This window comes from Harpia harpyja, chromosome 6, assembly GCF_026419915.1.
Source record: "Harpia harpyja isolate bHarHar1 chromosome 6, bHarHar1 primary haplotype, whole genome shotgun sequence".
NCBI classification, from domain to species: Eukaryota; Metazoa; Chordata; class Aves; order Accipitriformes; family Accipitridae; genus Harpia; species Harpia harpyja.
The window spans coordinates 25,500,906-25,514,321 of record NC_068945.1 but is presented as its reverse complement, the minus strand read 5'-3'; the positions used below and the strand labels follow the sequence as shown (position 1 = coordinate 25,514,321).

Sequence of the window (13,416 nt, the reverse complement as noted above, 5' to 3'; positions counted from 1 at the left end):
ACAGACCTAAAACTTCCCTCTCTTGCTCTGGTGTTCACATCAGACGATGCATCCCTCAGCTGCAGAAGCTGAAGGTCCAGCTCAGTAACTCTCTGCTTTCAGAGTGGGACATCTCCAAGGCATATGCAGACACAGAGATGGGAAAACCATCCTTTCATCTCTCCAGTCCATGGAGCCTCTCGAGCCCACATGCAAGCTAGCAAGCTTGCCTTGACCCACTGGGGAGCTCACTGATGGTACCCAGAGCATCTGCTCCTGCTGAATTTGTTCAAGGACTCCCCCCTCCCTACATATATTGAGATTTTTTAAACATATAAAATGCAGGTGCCTTTTAGAGGTACCTATTTTCTTCTCTCTGATCCAATATGATCACTGGAGAAGCGTGGCTGTGGCCAAGGCAACACTGGAATCTCATAAGAAGAGCCCAGCCAGTCACCTGAACCACTGCCTTTCCCCCTCTGTGTGTGTGTATGTGTTTGAAGTAGAATTTATTTCTTGGCAACAGGAATTTTTCCCCTCCTTTCATTGTAATTGGGAGTTACAACGATGTAAGATTATGTAAGGGTGTTGCTTTGAAAAGTTTACACAGGGCCGCAGACATAAAATCTCATTACATCATCGGGTCACCAGTCCACAGTCATTGCTTTAAAATTATGTGGATTTTAAAAAAAGAAAGTTGGAAGTGATTTTTTCATTTGTCGTCTGGCCTCTGAGCCTTTACAGGTGCACTAGTTCTCCATTGGCAAGTTTTTTCCATGTGTTCAGGAGGACAAAACATGCTTTTTTTTTCAGTTTGGTTTTTTTTCTGTATAAAAGTTGTTCCTGGCACTATCTTTTCATTCCAGCTAGTAGAAGTACCAGAAGAACATTAAGTAGTACAAGGATCTCAATAAAATTACAAGCATTAGTAACACCGTCTAAGTGCTCTGGTATTAGGTAGCCACTGGTTAGAAGATTATTCTACTGCTGCCCAGTCTCCATCACACTAAGTCTGAAAGAAATGCCTTAACAGGAAGGGGAAAAAAAGCTGTTCAAAGGGAGAAGACTAAATTTTCTCTCAAAAAATGAAACCTTGTTATATTTATATTTATATTTATATTTATATTTATATTTATTTATATAACCAGGGACTAATTTAATACATGATTGTGAATCTGTACAGGTATGTTTGCATCATGCTGGAAAGGAACAACATGCATGGCACAATAATAGGCTGTTCTATTTTAAGGACCGCTCATTTACTCATAAAGAACACAGTTAGGATTTGGAGCCCAAGACGAGCACTGGTCAGCTAATACTGCCGTCCTCTTCCTACTGAGAGTGGCCTGAGACCATCAAATCTCGCTGGCACTCCTGTCTGAGGGGCAGCAGAGCCAGCGGCCACGCCGGAGGATTATCACACCTCTCGCCCCGTTAATTGCTCTGATTTGTGTCTTAACCTTCACTGACACCCACTGCAGTCATAATCGCCCCCATGCACATTCCCTTTCGCTCCCCATAGCTTAAATATTCCTTGCCAACCTTTCTGGCCTCGTAAGTCGCACCTCTTTTAAAATATAAAGTGTTTTAATAATTGAGCAGTACTGTTAATAGCCTACCCAGCTTTGCTAACCCTTTAATAGTTAAAATCTTAATAAGTAAACCGCATCAAGTGGGTTTTTCTGCTTATCACCTTCCTGCAGCATAATGAAGCTTTTTAGCTATTTAGGGAGGTTTAAATCTTTTGTATTAGGTTTATAGCTGGCCAGTGGCACGACAGCCAACTCAGACATAATTCTAAATGGATGTTTCCAAGTGGAAACTTGGAATTTGAATTCAAATGACCTTACCTCTTTTTATTATTATTATTCTTTCCTGTATGCATTTTTCAGCTTGCTCATTTTTAATTCCTTCAGTACTTATTACTGCAATAAGCCTAATCCTGTATACTTGTACGCCCCAAGTGTGGGAGCCGTAAATACTTCTGCAGTCTCTCCAGGGCAAATCAGCTGTAACTGGATCTCCCGTTGCCTCACAGAAAAAAAAAAAAAGAAAAAGAAAGAAAGGCACATTCCAGCTGAAGACAATTCTGCGTCTGTGTCCATGTGTTTGTGTCTCTGCTGCCCTCGAGTAACGCTCTGTCCTTTTGCTCCACTCCAGGCTGAGTTCTCCGAGCTGAACCTGGCTGCTTACGTCACGGGCGGCTGCATGGTGGACATGCAGGTCATGAGGAACGGCACCAAGGTGGTAAGGTGAGGAGCACCACATTGTCTTGAAAATCGGGCTTTCTGGAGTAATGTTGGGGCAAGCAGGATGACCTCAGGGTCTGACCGATATCTGAACTAGGGCAGCGCAGTGCTGATGACTTCAAGGTTTCCTGGAAGCGGTGGAAAGGCTGACCTGACTCTGGTGGTTTTGTATCAGGTCTCAGTTGCACATTATGCCGTACAGTCATTGTTTCCAGTCTAGACCCTTCGTGCAACCGCAAATGCCTCCTTTTCAGGTTCTTTTTAGCCTCAGGCCTCCCAGTAAAAGGGACAACGGATCTTCCTTTCCCTTGATTTTTCTCTCCTTCTGTGTCAACTGACTTCATTATAAACAGTGGCTTGCGTTCATTAGTCTACCTGTGTTAGGTCCTGATCCCTGTGGACTACCCTTGCAATAGCCACAAAGCCTTTCCGTGATCCTGATCCTCGCAGCCTGGTTTCCTCCTGAAATATCGCCTTTTTTGCCAGAGATTCCCAATGCTCCGGCCTTGCCCTGTGCTACATCTCGGAGGTAATACCGTATCTCTGTTTGATGGGGATTTCTGTCCCTACTAGCATTACTTCATAATTGCAGTCATTGCAGGCAGACTCTTTTCCTGAGCAATGCTTCCCCAATCGTGCACCCAATTCACTTTCCAGAAGCGTTGCTCCCCTTCTTTCTGACACCAGAGTGCCTGCAATTTGGAGTTAATGTTAGATGCATTCTTACTGGTGCTATGTAAAGAGCAGTGTAAGTTGTCACATCTGTGTATCATGGTAAAATGCCTCTGTTTACATAGCCCTGCTATTACCTTTCACCCTTTTATTCCCAAGCCTACATCTTTATGAGTTTCTGTCATTACAACTTCTAACTCTACATTTCATCTTTGATACAATAGCTTTTCTTTGTTCATGTTGAAATCTCATTTTTTTAGCCTCCCTACTTCTTTTTGTACAATTCTTTTGCAATTTTTGGTGTATACAGTGTCTCCAGGTTTAACACTGTTCACACATTTAATCAATGCTTTTGTCTGTTTGCTTCTAGTTTAGAAATAGACACACATAATATAGCATGCAGGGATATTTTTGAAAGGGATTATTAGAACAGCTGAAAAATGGTGATTCTGAGCATGCTGGCCTCAGTTTTATTTCTCAGGATGTAATTTCCAGTCCAAACAGTGCAAAGCAACCCTTGTCACTGTCAATTAGCTATGACTGTGGTCCATCAATTCATTTCAGGTCTTGACAGCTCTTAGTACGTCCACAAGTCTCCATTCATTCTTTGGTACAATTTCACGAGCCTCTGGTAAAAACTTTGAAGGTTGAGTCTGTTACATCCATTTGCTTTCTCCCGTCCCACAAATGTCTGTTTCTCAGTGAAACAAAACGTATGTTCCGTGAACCAGCTGCTGGAGCATCCATCAGACAGTGCACCGTGCTAATGCGCTCTTGTGTTCGCTTGCTCATGATGCTGGAAGGTTTCCCAAGAACCATTTCCTAGGTTGATCACATCTTCATTTTCCTTCCCGTGCCTTTCCTCCCAAAGCCGTTCATACATCTGGCAGAAAGATCTTGAGCTATTAAACTGAAACTGAAGACAAAATTTATTTCACAAGGGCGTCTGGGGCACGGTGTTCATGTTTCTGCTCGCAGTAAGTACACAGGTATTACAGCTAGCCTTTTTGCGTGGATATTTATGTATGAAAATGCATGTTTTTATGAATTTTTTATGTTCAGGTTTTTTGGTTTTGTCTATGCATGTTTAAGGACACATGCATTTGTGTGCTGGGAAGTGGATTTGGCAAATACATACCTGTGTGGATACCCAATTTATGTGGTGTGTGTTGTCTGTGGTTTGTCATAGTCCTTACAAGCACTAGCCATTTGATTACAGCCTGTACCGATGTGCCCCTGTCCTGCCCAGCTCAGCCAGTTCGAGAGCTCAGGCCCACCACCTTCCACAGCCACTCCTATCAATACTTTAGAAGTTAGAGAAATAAAAACTCTTCTTCACTTTAGAAGGTGAATTACCGAGGGTACTGCTCCTGAGCTGTGTGGAGGCCCCTCAGCCCATCCACATGGGTGCAGCTTCCTTCCCACTCCCTCCCAGTCCCCCCATCCCACCTGCAGCCGTGTCCTGCCTGGCCACAGAACCCCTCGGGGTGCCCAGCCACAGGGACGCACCACGCGGGACACCTTCGACTCGCATGTGTGCACCAACCCTGCTGCTGAGGATATCTTTTGTCTATCACTTATTAAGCAAAATATTCAGTCACAAGTCAGAATGTTTCTAGATTCTGAGCTATAATACTCATCGTGGTTTTTGAATACCCAAAGTCCTTGGAGATCCCACTGACAAGTTATAGGAAGGAAATACAACAGCATCTTGCTGGAAGGCACTTTTGGGATTCCCCCTCTGCAGGAGCCCTGCCTTCCTCACACTCCTCTTCAAAGCGAAGGCAACAGAGTGTGGCAGTTTAGTCAAAAGACCGTGAAATTACTACAGGCCAGTAGATTTTAAATCAATTAAATAATAAATGTTTATAACAACAACAGTAATAATAATAATAATAATAATAATAATAATAATAATAATAAAGCAACCACTGGGGTATTCTCTCCAGTTTGAAATTACATTCACTGATAAACTATCTAACAATCTGTTAGCCTATTAAATTCTGTCATTTTGCAGCAAGTCTCCTTTCTTGAAACTGGGGACATCCTATTGCACGTTTAAATCAACACTCTTTCTTTGCCGATCCCTTGATCCTGTCTGACACCTTGGCGTTAAGGCATTCTTTTAGACCCTGTGCCAACTGATTTGAACTGCACCAGGAAAGAATTGTGGTTCTTTTACCTGGAAGATAAATGCCCTAATAAGAAAGTATAACAGTCCTTGAAGCCCTACACTTACTACTTGCCTCAGGCAAATTTAAAAAAAAAAAAAAGTGGAGCTTTAGAAGCATTATTGTCAATTAAAGACAGCAAGGAACTGGAAGTATACAGTCCTCCTTGACTACTAGCCTGTGTATCTTGAAACAAGTAGCTACAAGTAAGTTAGCAAAGAACATAACTGAAGCCAGGCATTACTTTGCTTGCCTGATTTTTAAAACGAGCGTGGCTCCCAGAACTTAGTTCTACAGTAACAAAATTCTGGGTCTCCACCTCCTTTTTTTAGCTACTAAGTTCTGCGCATCTGTAGGATGGGGTGAGGGATTTGATAGTCTCAGTAAAATGTGCTGCTGGAGAGAGAGACTATCATCTAACAAATCTAACAAACTGCATGTGTTTTTTCTGTGCCAGTTCCACCATGGTATTGCGATGGCTCCATCAGCCTGTTCAGCGCATTTTCTTCAGAGTTAGAAGAAAAAGAGCTGGCCATGGAGTATCTCGTGCGGTCTCTGGCAAGCGCTTTCCTATTTCAGTGGCCTGTAACACATGCCCTGACTGAGGACCATGCAGGAGGATGAGCTGGGCACCGGGAGCAGCACAGGGCTCAGCCAGGGCTGGCAGGAGGAATCTCCCACACTTTGGTCCTTGTCACCCCAGCACTTCTTTGGGTCAAATTGGCACCAGAGCTTCCCCAGTGAAAAGTTAAATACGGGAAGCAGGAGGTGGCACTTATTCATCCCAAAGGATCCCTCTCCAACTTAGCCATAGCAACCCCTTCAACAGAGAAATGGAGTCATTTTTGGGTGCGATGGCTGGCCTACTAAGCAGTGTGAAAAAACAAGCATGGGCTGATGCCTTCTTCATCCTCCTTCCAGTGCACGTACAACTTCCTTTTGCACAGGTCTATGCACACACACACAGACTGAGTGCACTGTCTGGACCTTAGAAAGCTCTACTGGGATTAGATGTAAGGAATGGGATTTTCATTTTCACTCGTCTTCATTTCTCTGAAGGGCCCTTCATACCAATGTTTCCACAGTGCAAAGAGGCCGTCAGCGCTGGCACTGCACCCACTCTGAGGTGCATTTATGCTTTCAGGATATTATAAAAGTGTCTTAGAGTAAATGAGAATTGGGGCTGTCTCTGCTTCTGACAACACTTAGACTCCCAAACTATGATCTCAGCCTCTGCATTAGATTAAATGCAGTCCTGTGTTTGCCTTTTGGGCTTTACAAGCCTTCAGCTATTAATTCCAGTAGATGTGGGAATAAGACGGGGATATGTTGAAAATCTGGACAGCTTTCTTGCATGGGGAATACTAATGTCTTTGGGAGCATTTCAGACTTTTAAGGATATAAATTAATCATGCACCAGACTGCTCTCATCTCCTGTCTCCCTGTGGAGCTGGCTCTTTTGCCATTGGGGCTGATCATCCAGGGGAGAATGCGCATTTTTTTGTGTCTGCATGGGACCTACCACAGTGGTGGCCATACCACTTACAGTGTGGTATGCAGACCCACTGTAACACCACAGTTCAGACACCAGTTGATGGACCAGGAGATGCCCGGGGGCTGAAATGGGGAGGACCCAGCACGGAGCGATGGCCCTGGCAAGTGGGGAGGGGTGACAAACCTGACAGCAAAGCAAAGAGGAGCTGAGTGCCGTGGACAAAGCCTTGCTGTGGGGAAGGATCTCTGCCGTGGAGTGGTGTTTAGTCCTACAGGTCTTGCCTGAATTTGGCCGGTCTGTGTAAGAAGGTGCGTGTGTCACCCTGCTTGCCCTGGATGAGATGCCCTTGTCACTCGCAGCTGTGGTGGGGTCAGTGAATGCTCTGATTCCTCCATACAAGCCCATTCATTCCTTTAATTAACACTGACTTTCCTGTTGGTTCCAGCTGACTCAGTGCTTCTACTATGCTCTGTGCTCTGATAACAGGACGGCAGCCTGTTGAATCACCATCCCAAACAGACCAGGACCTGAAAGTGCTTTTTTCCCAAAGCATATTTTTGCACTGCAAGCTGCAGTACAATCACAGCATGAGGAAGCAAATCCTTTTACATGGGAGGAGCGGGGAAGAAACTGGCCAGCCCAGCAGCGGTGTTTTCCCACCAGTCAGAGCTTGCAGACCCCAGCAGATGTGTACTCTGGCTAAAAAACATCTGCCTGCTCCAGGGTGCAAGAATCTTTTAAAGTCCAGTGAGGACACTGTCCTCTGCCCACTGCACCTTTCCCATCCCAGTAGGTCCACCCACCCCACAGGGCCGTTGACAAGCTGCTCTCTGAAAGAGGCACGTGGGTTTTGTAACCTACAGAGGCCATGCTTTCTCACCACACAGGAGCTGTGCAATGCCAGGAGATGGATATTTTCTTGTCTCTCGAGGACTATTCGTGCACAAGAGTTGGTGGTTTCTTGCAGTTCTTCTACAGGGAGAATAGCCATGGAGGTCATGGGAGTAGCCACTGTCCCTGGACACTGATGGAGGACATACTGGTAGGCAGTAGGTCACTTTCTAGCTTCTCGTCTTCCAGAAAGCTTGTGTCAAAGAGGAACCATAGGCTCTGTCTAGTCCCTGTCTTTTTTAATTTAACTGTTGATCTAATTGGGGTCTTTTGTAGATTGTCTGTTTCTTTTTTTTTGTTGCTTCCAATCCAAAATTCTGAAAATTTCTGCAAAGATGCAGATGGGAGAAAAAATGGGAGAAACTGATAGGCAGAGTTTAGGTTTCTAGAAGCCAGATGGAAAAATATGTTGAGCGCATGGTTCTCCCAAGATTCACAGAATGTGCCACACAGTATAGTACAATATGTGCTATATATTTAACACTGAGCAACATTTGGGCAATATTTTTGTATTGATGGCATGGCAATCTGTAAATGTAATGGAGAAGTGAGTGTGACAGCGTGTAAGCTTTTGAAAACGCACCTCAGGCAAAACACCAACGTGCCAAATGACCACTTCCCTTACCAAAATTCCCTGCAGAGACAATGGGCTGGGACAATGTGTCAAACAGGGTAGACCCTGGCAAGCTGCAGGTACACATGAAGCAATTTAACACCTCCAGTAAACATTTATAAACTGAGAATTATTCCCACATGGGGGATGATTTACCATCATCTTTCACTAATACCTCCCCCTCTTCACCTGCCTGTCCCTGTCCTCTTTTTTTTGAGCAGCAGCTAAAAAAAGAGTAGAGAAGTTGGGGTGTGCTTATTTATGCATTTATTCTCAGTTGCTTCCACCTCAGCTCCTGCTGCTAAACAGGTGCTTGGAGGCCTGCTTCTCCCTTTGGGGTTTACTGATCTCCCAGATGAATAATGTCCCCCTTCACCTCCCCAGCAGCTGGCACCCAGCCAACGTGCAGGCAGGATGCTGACAGTTATTGGGAAAACATTTGGCATGCAGGCAGCTGCCAGAAAGCAAAAGTCACTCTGAGCAGACCAGGGTGGGGAGCATCTCAGAGTCTAAACTACTCCCTGGCCCTTTTCGCATTTACAGTAATTCTTTCCAATAAGAAATGTGCTGCCAGGGCCTAAAGCACTCATTAATTAGTTAATCCTGGACTGAATGCAAGAATTATTAAAGGCTGTTGTAGATTGTTTCTTGATTGGCACTTTTTTTTTTCCAGTCCTGCCTTAATTTGTCTCCTTTCTACATGGGTTTTTACTAAGGCTTCTTCCCAGGAATGGCAATCAGAGAGGTGAAGGGCCAAGTCCTGCTGCACCTGCACTATACTGGTCAAGGTGGATCTTCATTAACGACCTGAGTCGTTGGGACAGATTGCAGCCTCAACAAGCTTGTGGGTGGTGACAAGTTGGAGGGTGGGGAGCAAAAGATGTGCCAGAAGGCAGAGCTGCTGTTCAGAGGGACCTCAAAAACTGGGGAAATGGGCCAACAGGAACCTCATGGAGTTCAAAAATAACAATCACAAAGTCTTGCGTTGAGGGAGGAATAACCCTAATACTGCTGGGGGGCAGCTGGAGAGAAAACAGCTCTGCACAAAAGGACCTGGAGGTCCTGTGTGCCCTTGCAGCTCACTGGGCGGTATTAGCAAGCGTGTAGCTAACGAGACACTATTCACATCTGGAGTACTGTGTCCAGCTGTGAGCTCCCCGGTACAAAAAAGGCATTAACAAACTGGAACAAGTTGAGTGAAAGGCCACCAAGCTCATTGAACTGGACTAAAGACATCCAAGGAGAGGCTGAGAGATGGCTTTGTTCAGTCTGTAAGAGGAGGCTGAGGGGGATCCACTTACAGCCATCAGGCAACTAAGAGGAGGGTGCAGAGAAAATGAAGCCAGACTCTTGTTGAAGGTGTGCAGTGAAAGGAAAACAAAAAACAGACACAAGTTGCAGCAGGTGAAATTCTAATTATATATAATTTTTTAAAAAATTTCCGCAGTGAGGGCAGTCAAATACTGGAACAAGTGCCCAGGGAGGCGAGGTGATCTTCATCCATGGGAATATTCAAACTTTTGCTGGACAAGACCCTGATCAACCTAACATCACTCTAATGTTAGCTGTACAATGAGCAGGGTGTTGGGCCAGATGATTTCCAAAGATCCTCTCTGACCTAAATTACTCTATGACTTTATTCTGTGATGTTGGAAAGTATTTGCATCACCTTCTGTAAAAGCTTTGGGTCACAAGCATTTTGAAGGCAATCTGCTGTTGGCAGGTATGATTGTTACTGCTTTGAGGCATCGTCTGGGTCCACATGCTTTTCCTTGTCAAGGCTGAGCAGTTTACAAGTAAAATATATGGCAGACTTAGGAGACCGCCACAGTACAGTTCGGGGAGTGTGTGACATGGAATTTTATGGCTTGTTGACCATTGGTCTGTGGCTGAGAATCAAATCAGAGCATCTTCCAGGGTGTCCTCATCTGCATACAGTGGTAGTGGTCCTACTGCAACCATGATTCCTGGTTCCTGCTGCTTTTGCTACACTAATCTCCCCAACACCCCATGTTTTTTCCCCAGCCATTCTCTATTACAGTGTCCCAAAAGACCCCCTGCTCCTCTCCTCTAGCCTGGTAAAGAGACATCATTCTTTATTCTATGTTGCTTGCTTGTCTCTCTAAAACCAGCTCTGTGTTACCTTATTCATATAAGTAATCACATTCATTATTTCTTTGAATAACTTCAGCAGGGTTTACTTCTTTCTGTGGAAAATATGACGTGAGGTTTTAACCGAAATGAGATTTTTTTTTTTTTAGCAGATTTCCCATTTTACTATGACATCCAACGTAACATTAAATCAAACATTGTGATAGGTGAGTGAAAATGTCACAGATTTAATTTTACTTTTCAGTAATGTAGTAACAATACTGTTAACACCCAAGTAAAGTACAAAAAGAACTTGTCCCTATTTGTAAATGCCATTTTCTATTAGCTCTCAGACACCTGAGGCGCTGCATAGTTGGAGGGATTATTGCACTTCTCAGGTAGCTGCAGCCACTTAAGGCTTGGACTTGTGCCTCAGAAGCTTGCCTGAAGGCTCCATTAATTGCCAGTAATGCAAAGCTTGTTGTATCAGATTGCTTAATTATGCACTTTTCTTCCTCTCTGTGTCATGCCAAGCAGATAGGAAAGGCTTTGGAAGAGAACTTAGTCAAAATGCGTTGATCACTGGGAAGTGTCAGAAAATTGGATAAAGCCTCCTTGAATAATGGAGGGTAGACAGAACCTGAAGTGAGGATGTGCATCTTTGGTGTCCAGGGAAGAGTGGGACATGAAGGGCAAAGTGTCTTGTAAGACTGGCACTCTTTAAGAAAGAGCAGGAGAGCCCATCCTTCTCCCACAGCATTGGCAAAAAGCTCTCTAAATCCATCGTGGTGCTAAAGTATAAAGCAGGTCTACCCTTTGGCTGCAGGTGATTATTCACAGTGGAAGGGATCATTAAAAGGTATTTTGACAATTCTTGTGTATTCTTTCGTCATGCCCATGAAGGTCTTTTTGCTTCAGTGAGAAAAGCTGAAGGATCAAGAAGCAAGCCAGAGTTATGGCTATATGCAGAAATGAGAAATCTCTTTAAGGCATGAAACCTCCCAGCAGGATTTGCTGTCAACATCTTCTCTACCCCAAAGCAGGCTGGGGACCTGCTTTCTGCAGAGAAATGTTATTGATGATCTTTTCGGAGCTGATTCTCTTCTCGTAATTAGAGAAGATAGGCACATGGTCACCAGAATAGCTACTGCTGCTCCTCCTGAGATGTTTAACTTCCATATTTAACATCAGCAATCTCTTAAATTGTTTTATATTCCCTCATTTCTGGCAAAACTATTTCCAAGACAGCTAATGCTGTCACAGATTTAAGGGTAGATGGGTCCAACCTAAGAAATTATATTCTGCAGTCAGATCTCTTCCTATTAGGTATTTTGGATCCAGGCTTTATACTTAGGTTTGTCTCTAAAGTATAGTTTTACCACTGAGGAAGAAAAAGACTGCTAAAATGTACTGGAACAAGTTGAAAAAGAGTTACTTAAATGCAAATAAGCATCCTGCACCGCAGTATCAGAGTCCAGGCTCAGGACTTGCAGGGCTAGCAGCCTCCTAGCCAGACACTCGTCATCACCCGGGGGTGATTGACTCTGGTAATCGCTGGCTGATCAAAATTGCCAGGACGAGAGGTAGGCTGAGCGGCTGCCATGTGCCTTGGCTAGCATCTGGGACGAGGAGGCAACTACTGTGAAGGGAGAAAAGCCACAGGGACCTGTGGGAGGCTGCTTCGCTCTGGGGGTGGCCAGTTCAGCCATGCACCACTCGGAGCACTGAAAGGCTCGTGCTGTGTGTGGCAGAGGCCATTGCCTGTGGCGACACGAGCTGAAAGGAAAGCACCTTTCAATTCCAGAGGAAAACGAAATCTCACCAGCTATTTCAATCTGAAAATGAAATTTTTCCAGTCTCCTGGGTTATTTTTCTTTTTAAACAAAGGATTCTTGTATCTCTGCACCACTCTGGGAACATGCTACATGCATTTTAGTGGCCTTTATTTGCCAGGCAGTGCTGGGAGCCAAATTCTAAATGAGAACTGAGCTCCTGGGGTCTGAGAAAGGGCTTCTGTAAAAGGGTTGTGGCCAAAGATGGGCTCCAGCTTTTGCCTGGAAGCTTCATCCATCTGGCTATCATGCTAAGGAAGATTCACCGCTTCAGGTAGGTGTCTGCCATGCAGCCCAGGAAGGGCACCACACCAACATGCGGAGTACAGCTTATTAGTGACATGTTTTAAATCTGTGGTTTACATTTAGTTCCGTTTACCTATCCTTTCTCCCTGTCCATTAGATGTTTGAATGGGCTCTCCTGTATTCTTTCTGTGACCAAACCCATTCCCATGACCTGTCTTTAGCAGAGGTCTAGGTGCAGTTGTATTCAAGACTGCTCGTGGTCATCTAAACTTTGGCTGGACAGATCTAGTGGAGAGGAAAGGTCCAATCTCCTACCATAGCTCTCCTAGTCCTGCCAGACTCGGGTGCTTAGGACCTCAGCACAGTAGGTGCTACTGAGTTTGGCTCACCCTGAGGTTTTGGCAACAGTCTTTCAAATGTGGGACTTCTGCCTAACCTGTCTGTCTGCCAAGGACTTCAACTTTCTGTCATGGGAGATGTTATTGGGTTGGGTTGAACTAGCAAAGAAAACAGAATACTAGCTCTGAGGCTCCCTATGTTAGCTTAAGGTTTACACTCTGAGAATGAGCAGTAGCTTGCAAAAGTAATCTATAAAAAATCAAGAATCCTTGTGTGAAGCGATTAAGCTCTTTTCACCCCAGATCACTGGTACCCCCAGTTCTTCAGTTTTCACACCACCACTCCTACCATGACTATTCATTTCCCTTTTACTGCCTGCTATCCTTCCTATCCCCTTGCCACACATTTTGCCACTGGTCTCTGTTTCTCCATTACAGACGTCTCGCAGACTCCAGGGCTCTCCAGCTGATGTTTATTCGCAGCTAGTCCCAGGCCCTGCACTCCTCTGCCTTGTTCTCAGTATCCATGGGAACATCCTCATTGTCCCATGGCTCAAAACAGGGATTCAGTGTCCACCTTCGCTTTAGAGATACACTCCTCATCTGCTGCATGAGAGAGTGCCCTGCCTTCCTCCACGATGCAGGCTTTGAGAATAGGCTTTTCTACATTAATTCGGTATTCTTGTGTCCGTCTTCTAAGTTGAGAAATTCTTCCTTTGCCAGGATCTGAAAAGAGCTTTTTTTTCTAAACTTTTGGCTGGCAGAAGTAAAGCCGCTGAAGGCAGTTTCCCAGCCACTGTGCGTCCTCCCCCCACAGCTGGCCGTGCCCATTTACGGTG

The 13,416-nt window shown here is 44.8% G+C and overlaps 1 protein-coding gene across 1 annotated transcript in view; it reads left to right on the top strand.

Moving 5' to 3' along the window:
* Nucleotides 1-13,416, top strand: part of SYN3 (synapsin III) — a 183,902-nt gene that overhangs the window by 23,460 nt on the left and 147,026 nt on the right. The window contains exon 3 of the mRNA XM_052789786.1: nt 2,140-2,231. Within this exon, the coding sequence (XP_052645746.1) occupies nt 2,140-2,231 (92 nt within the window). The remainder of the gene's footprint in view (nt 1-2,139; nt 2,232-13,416) is intronic.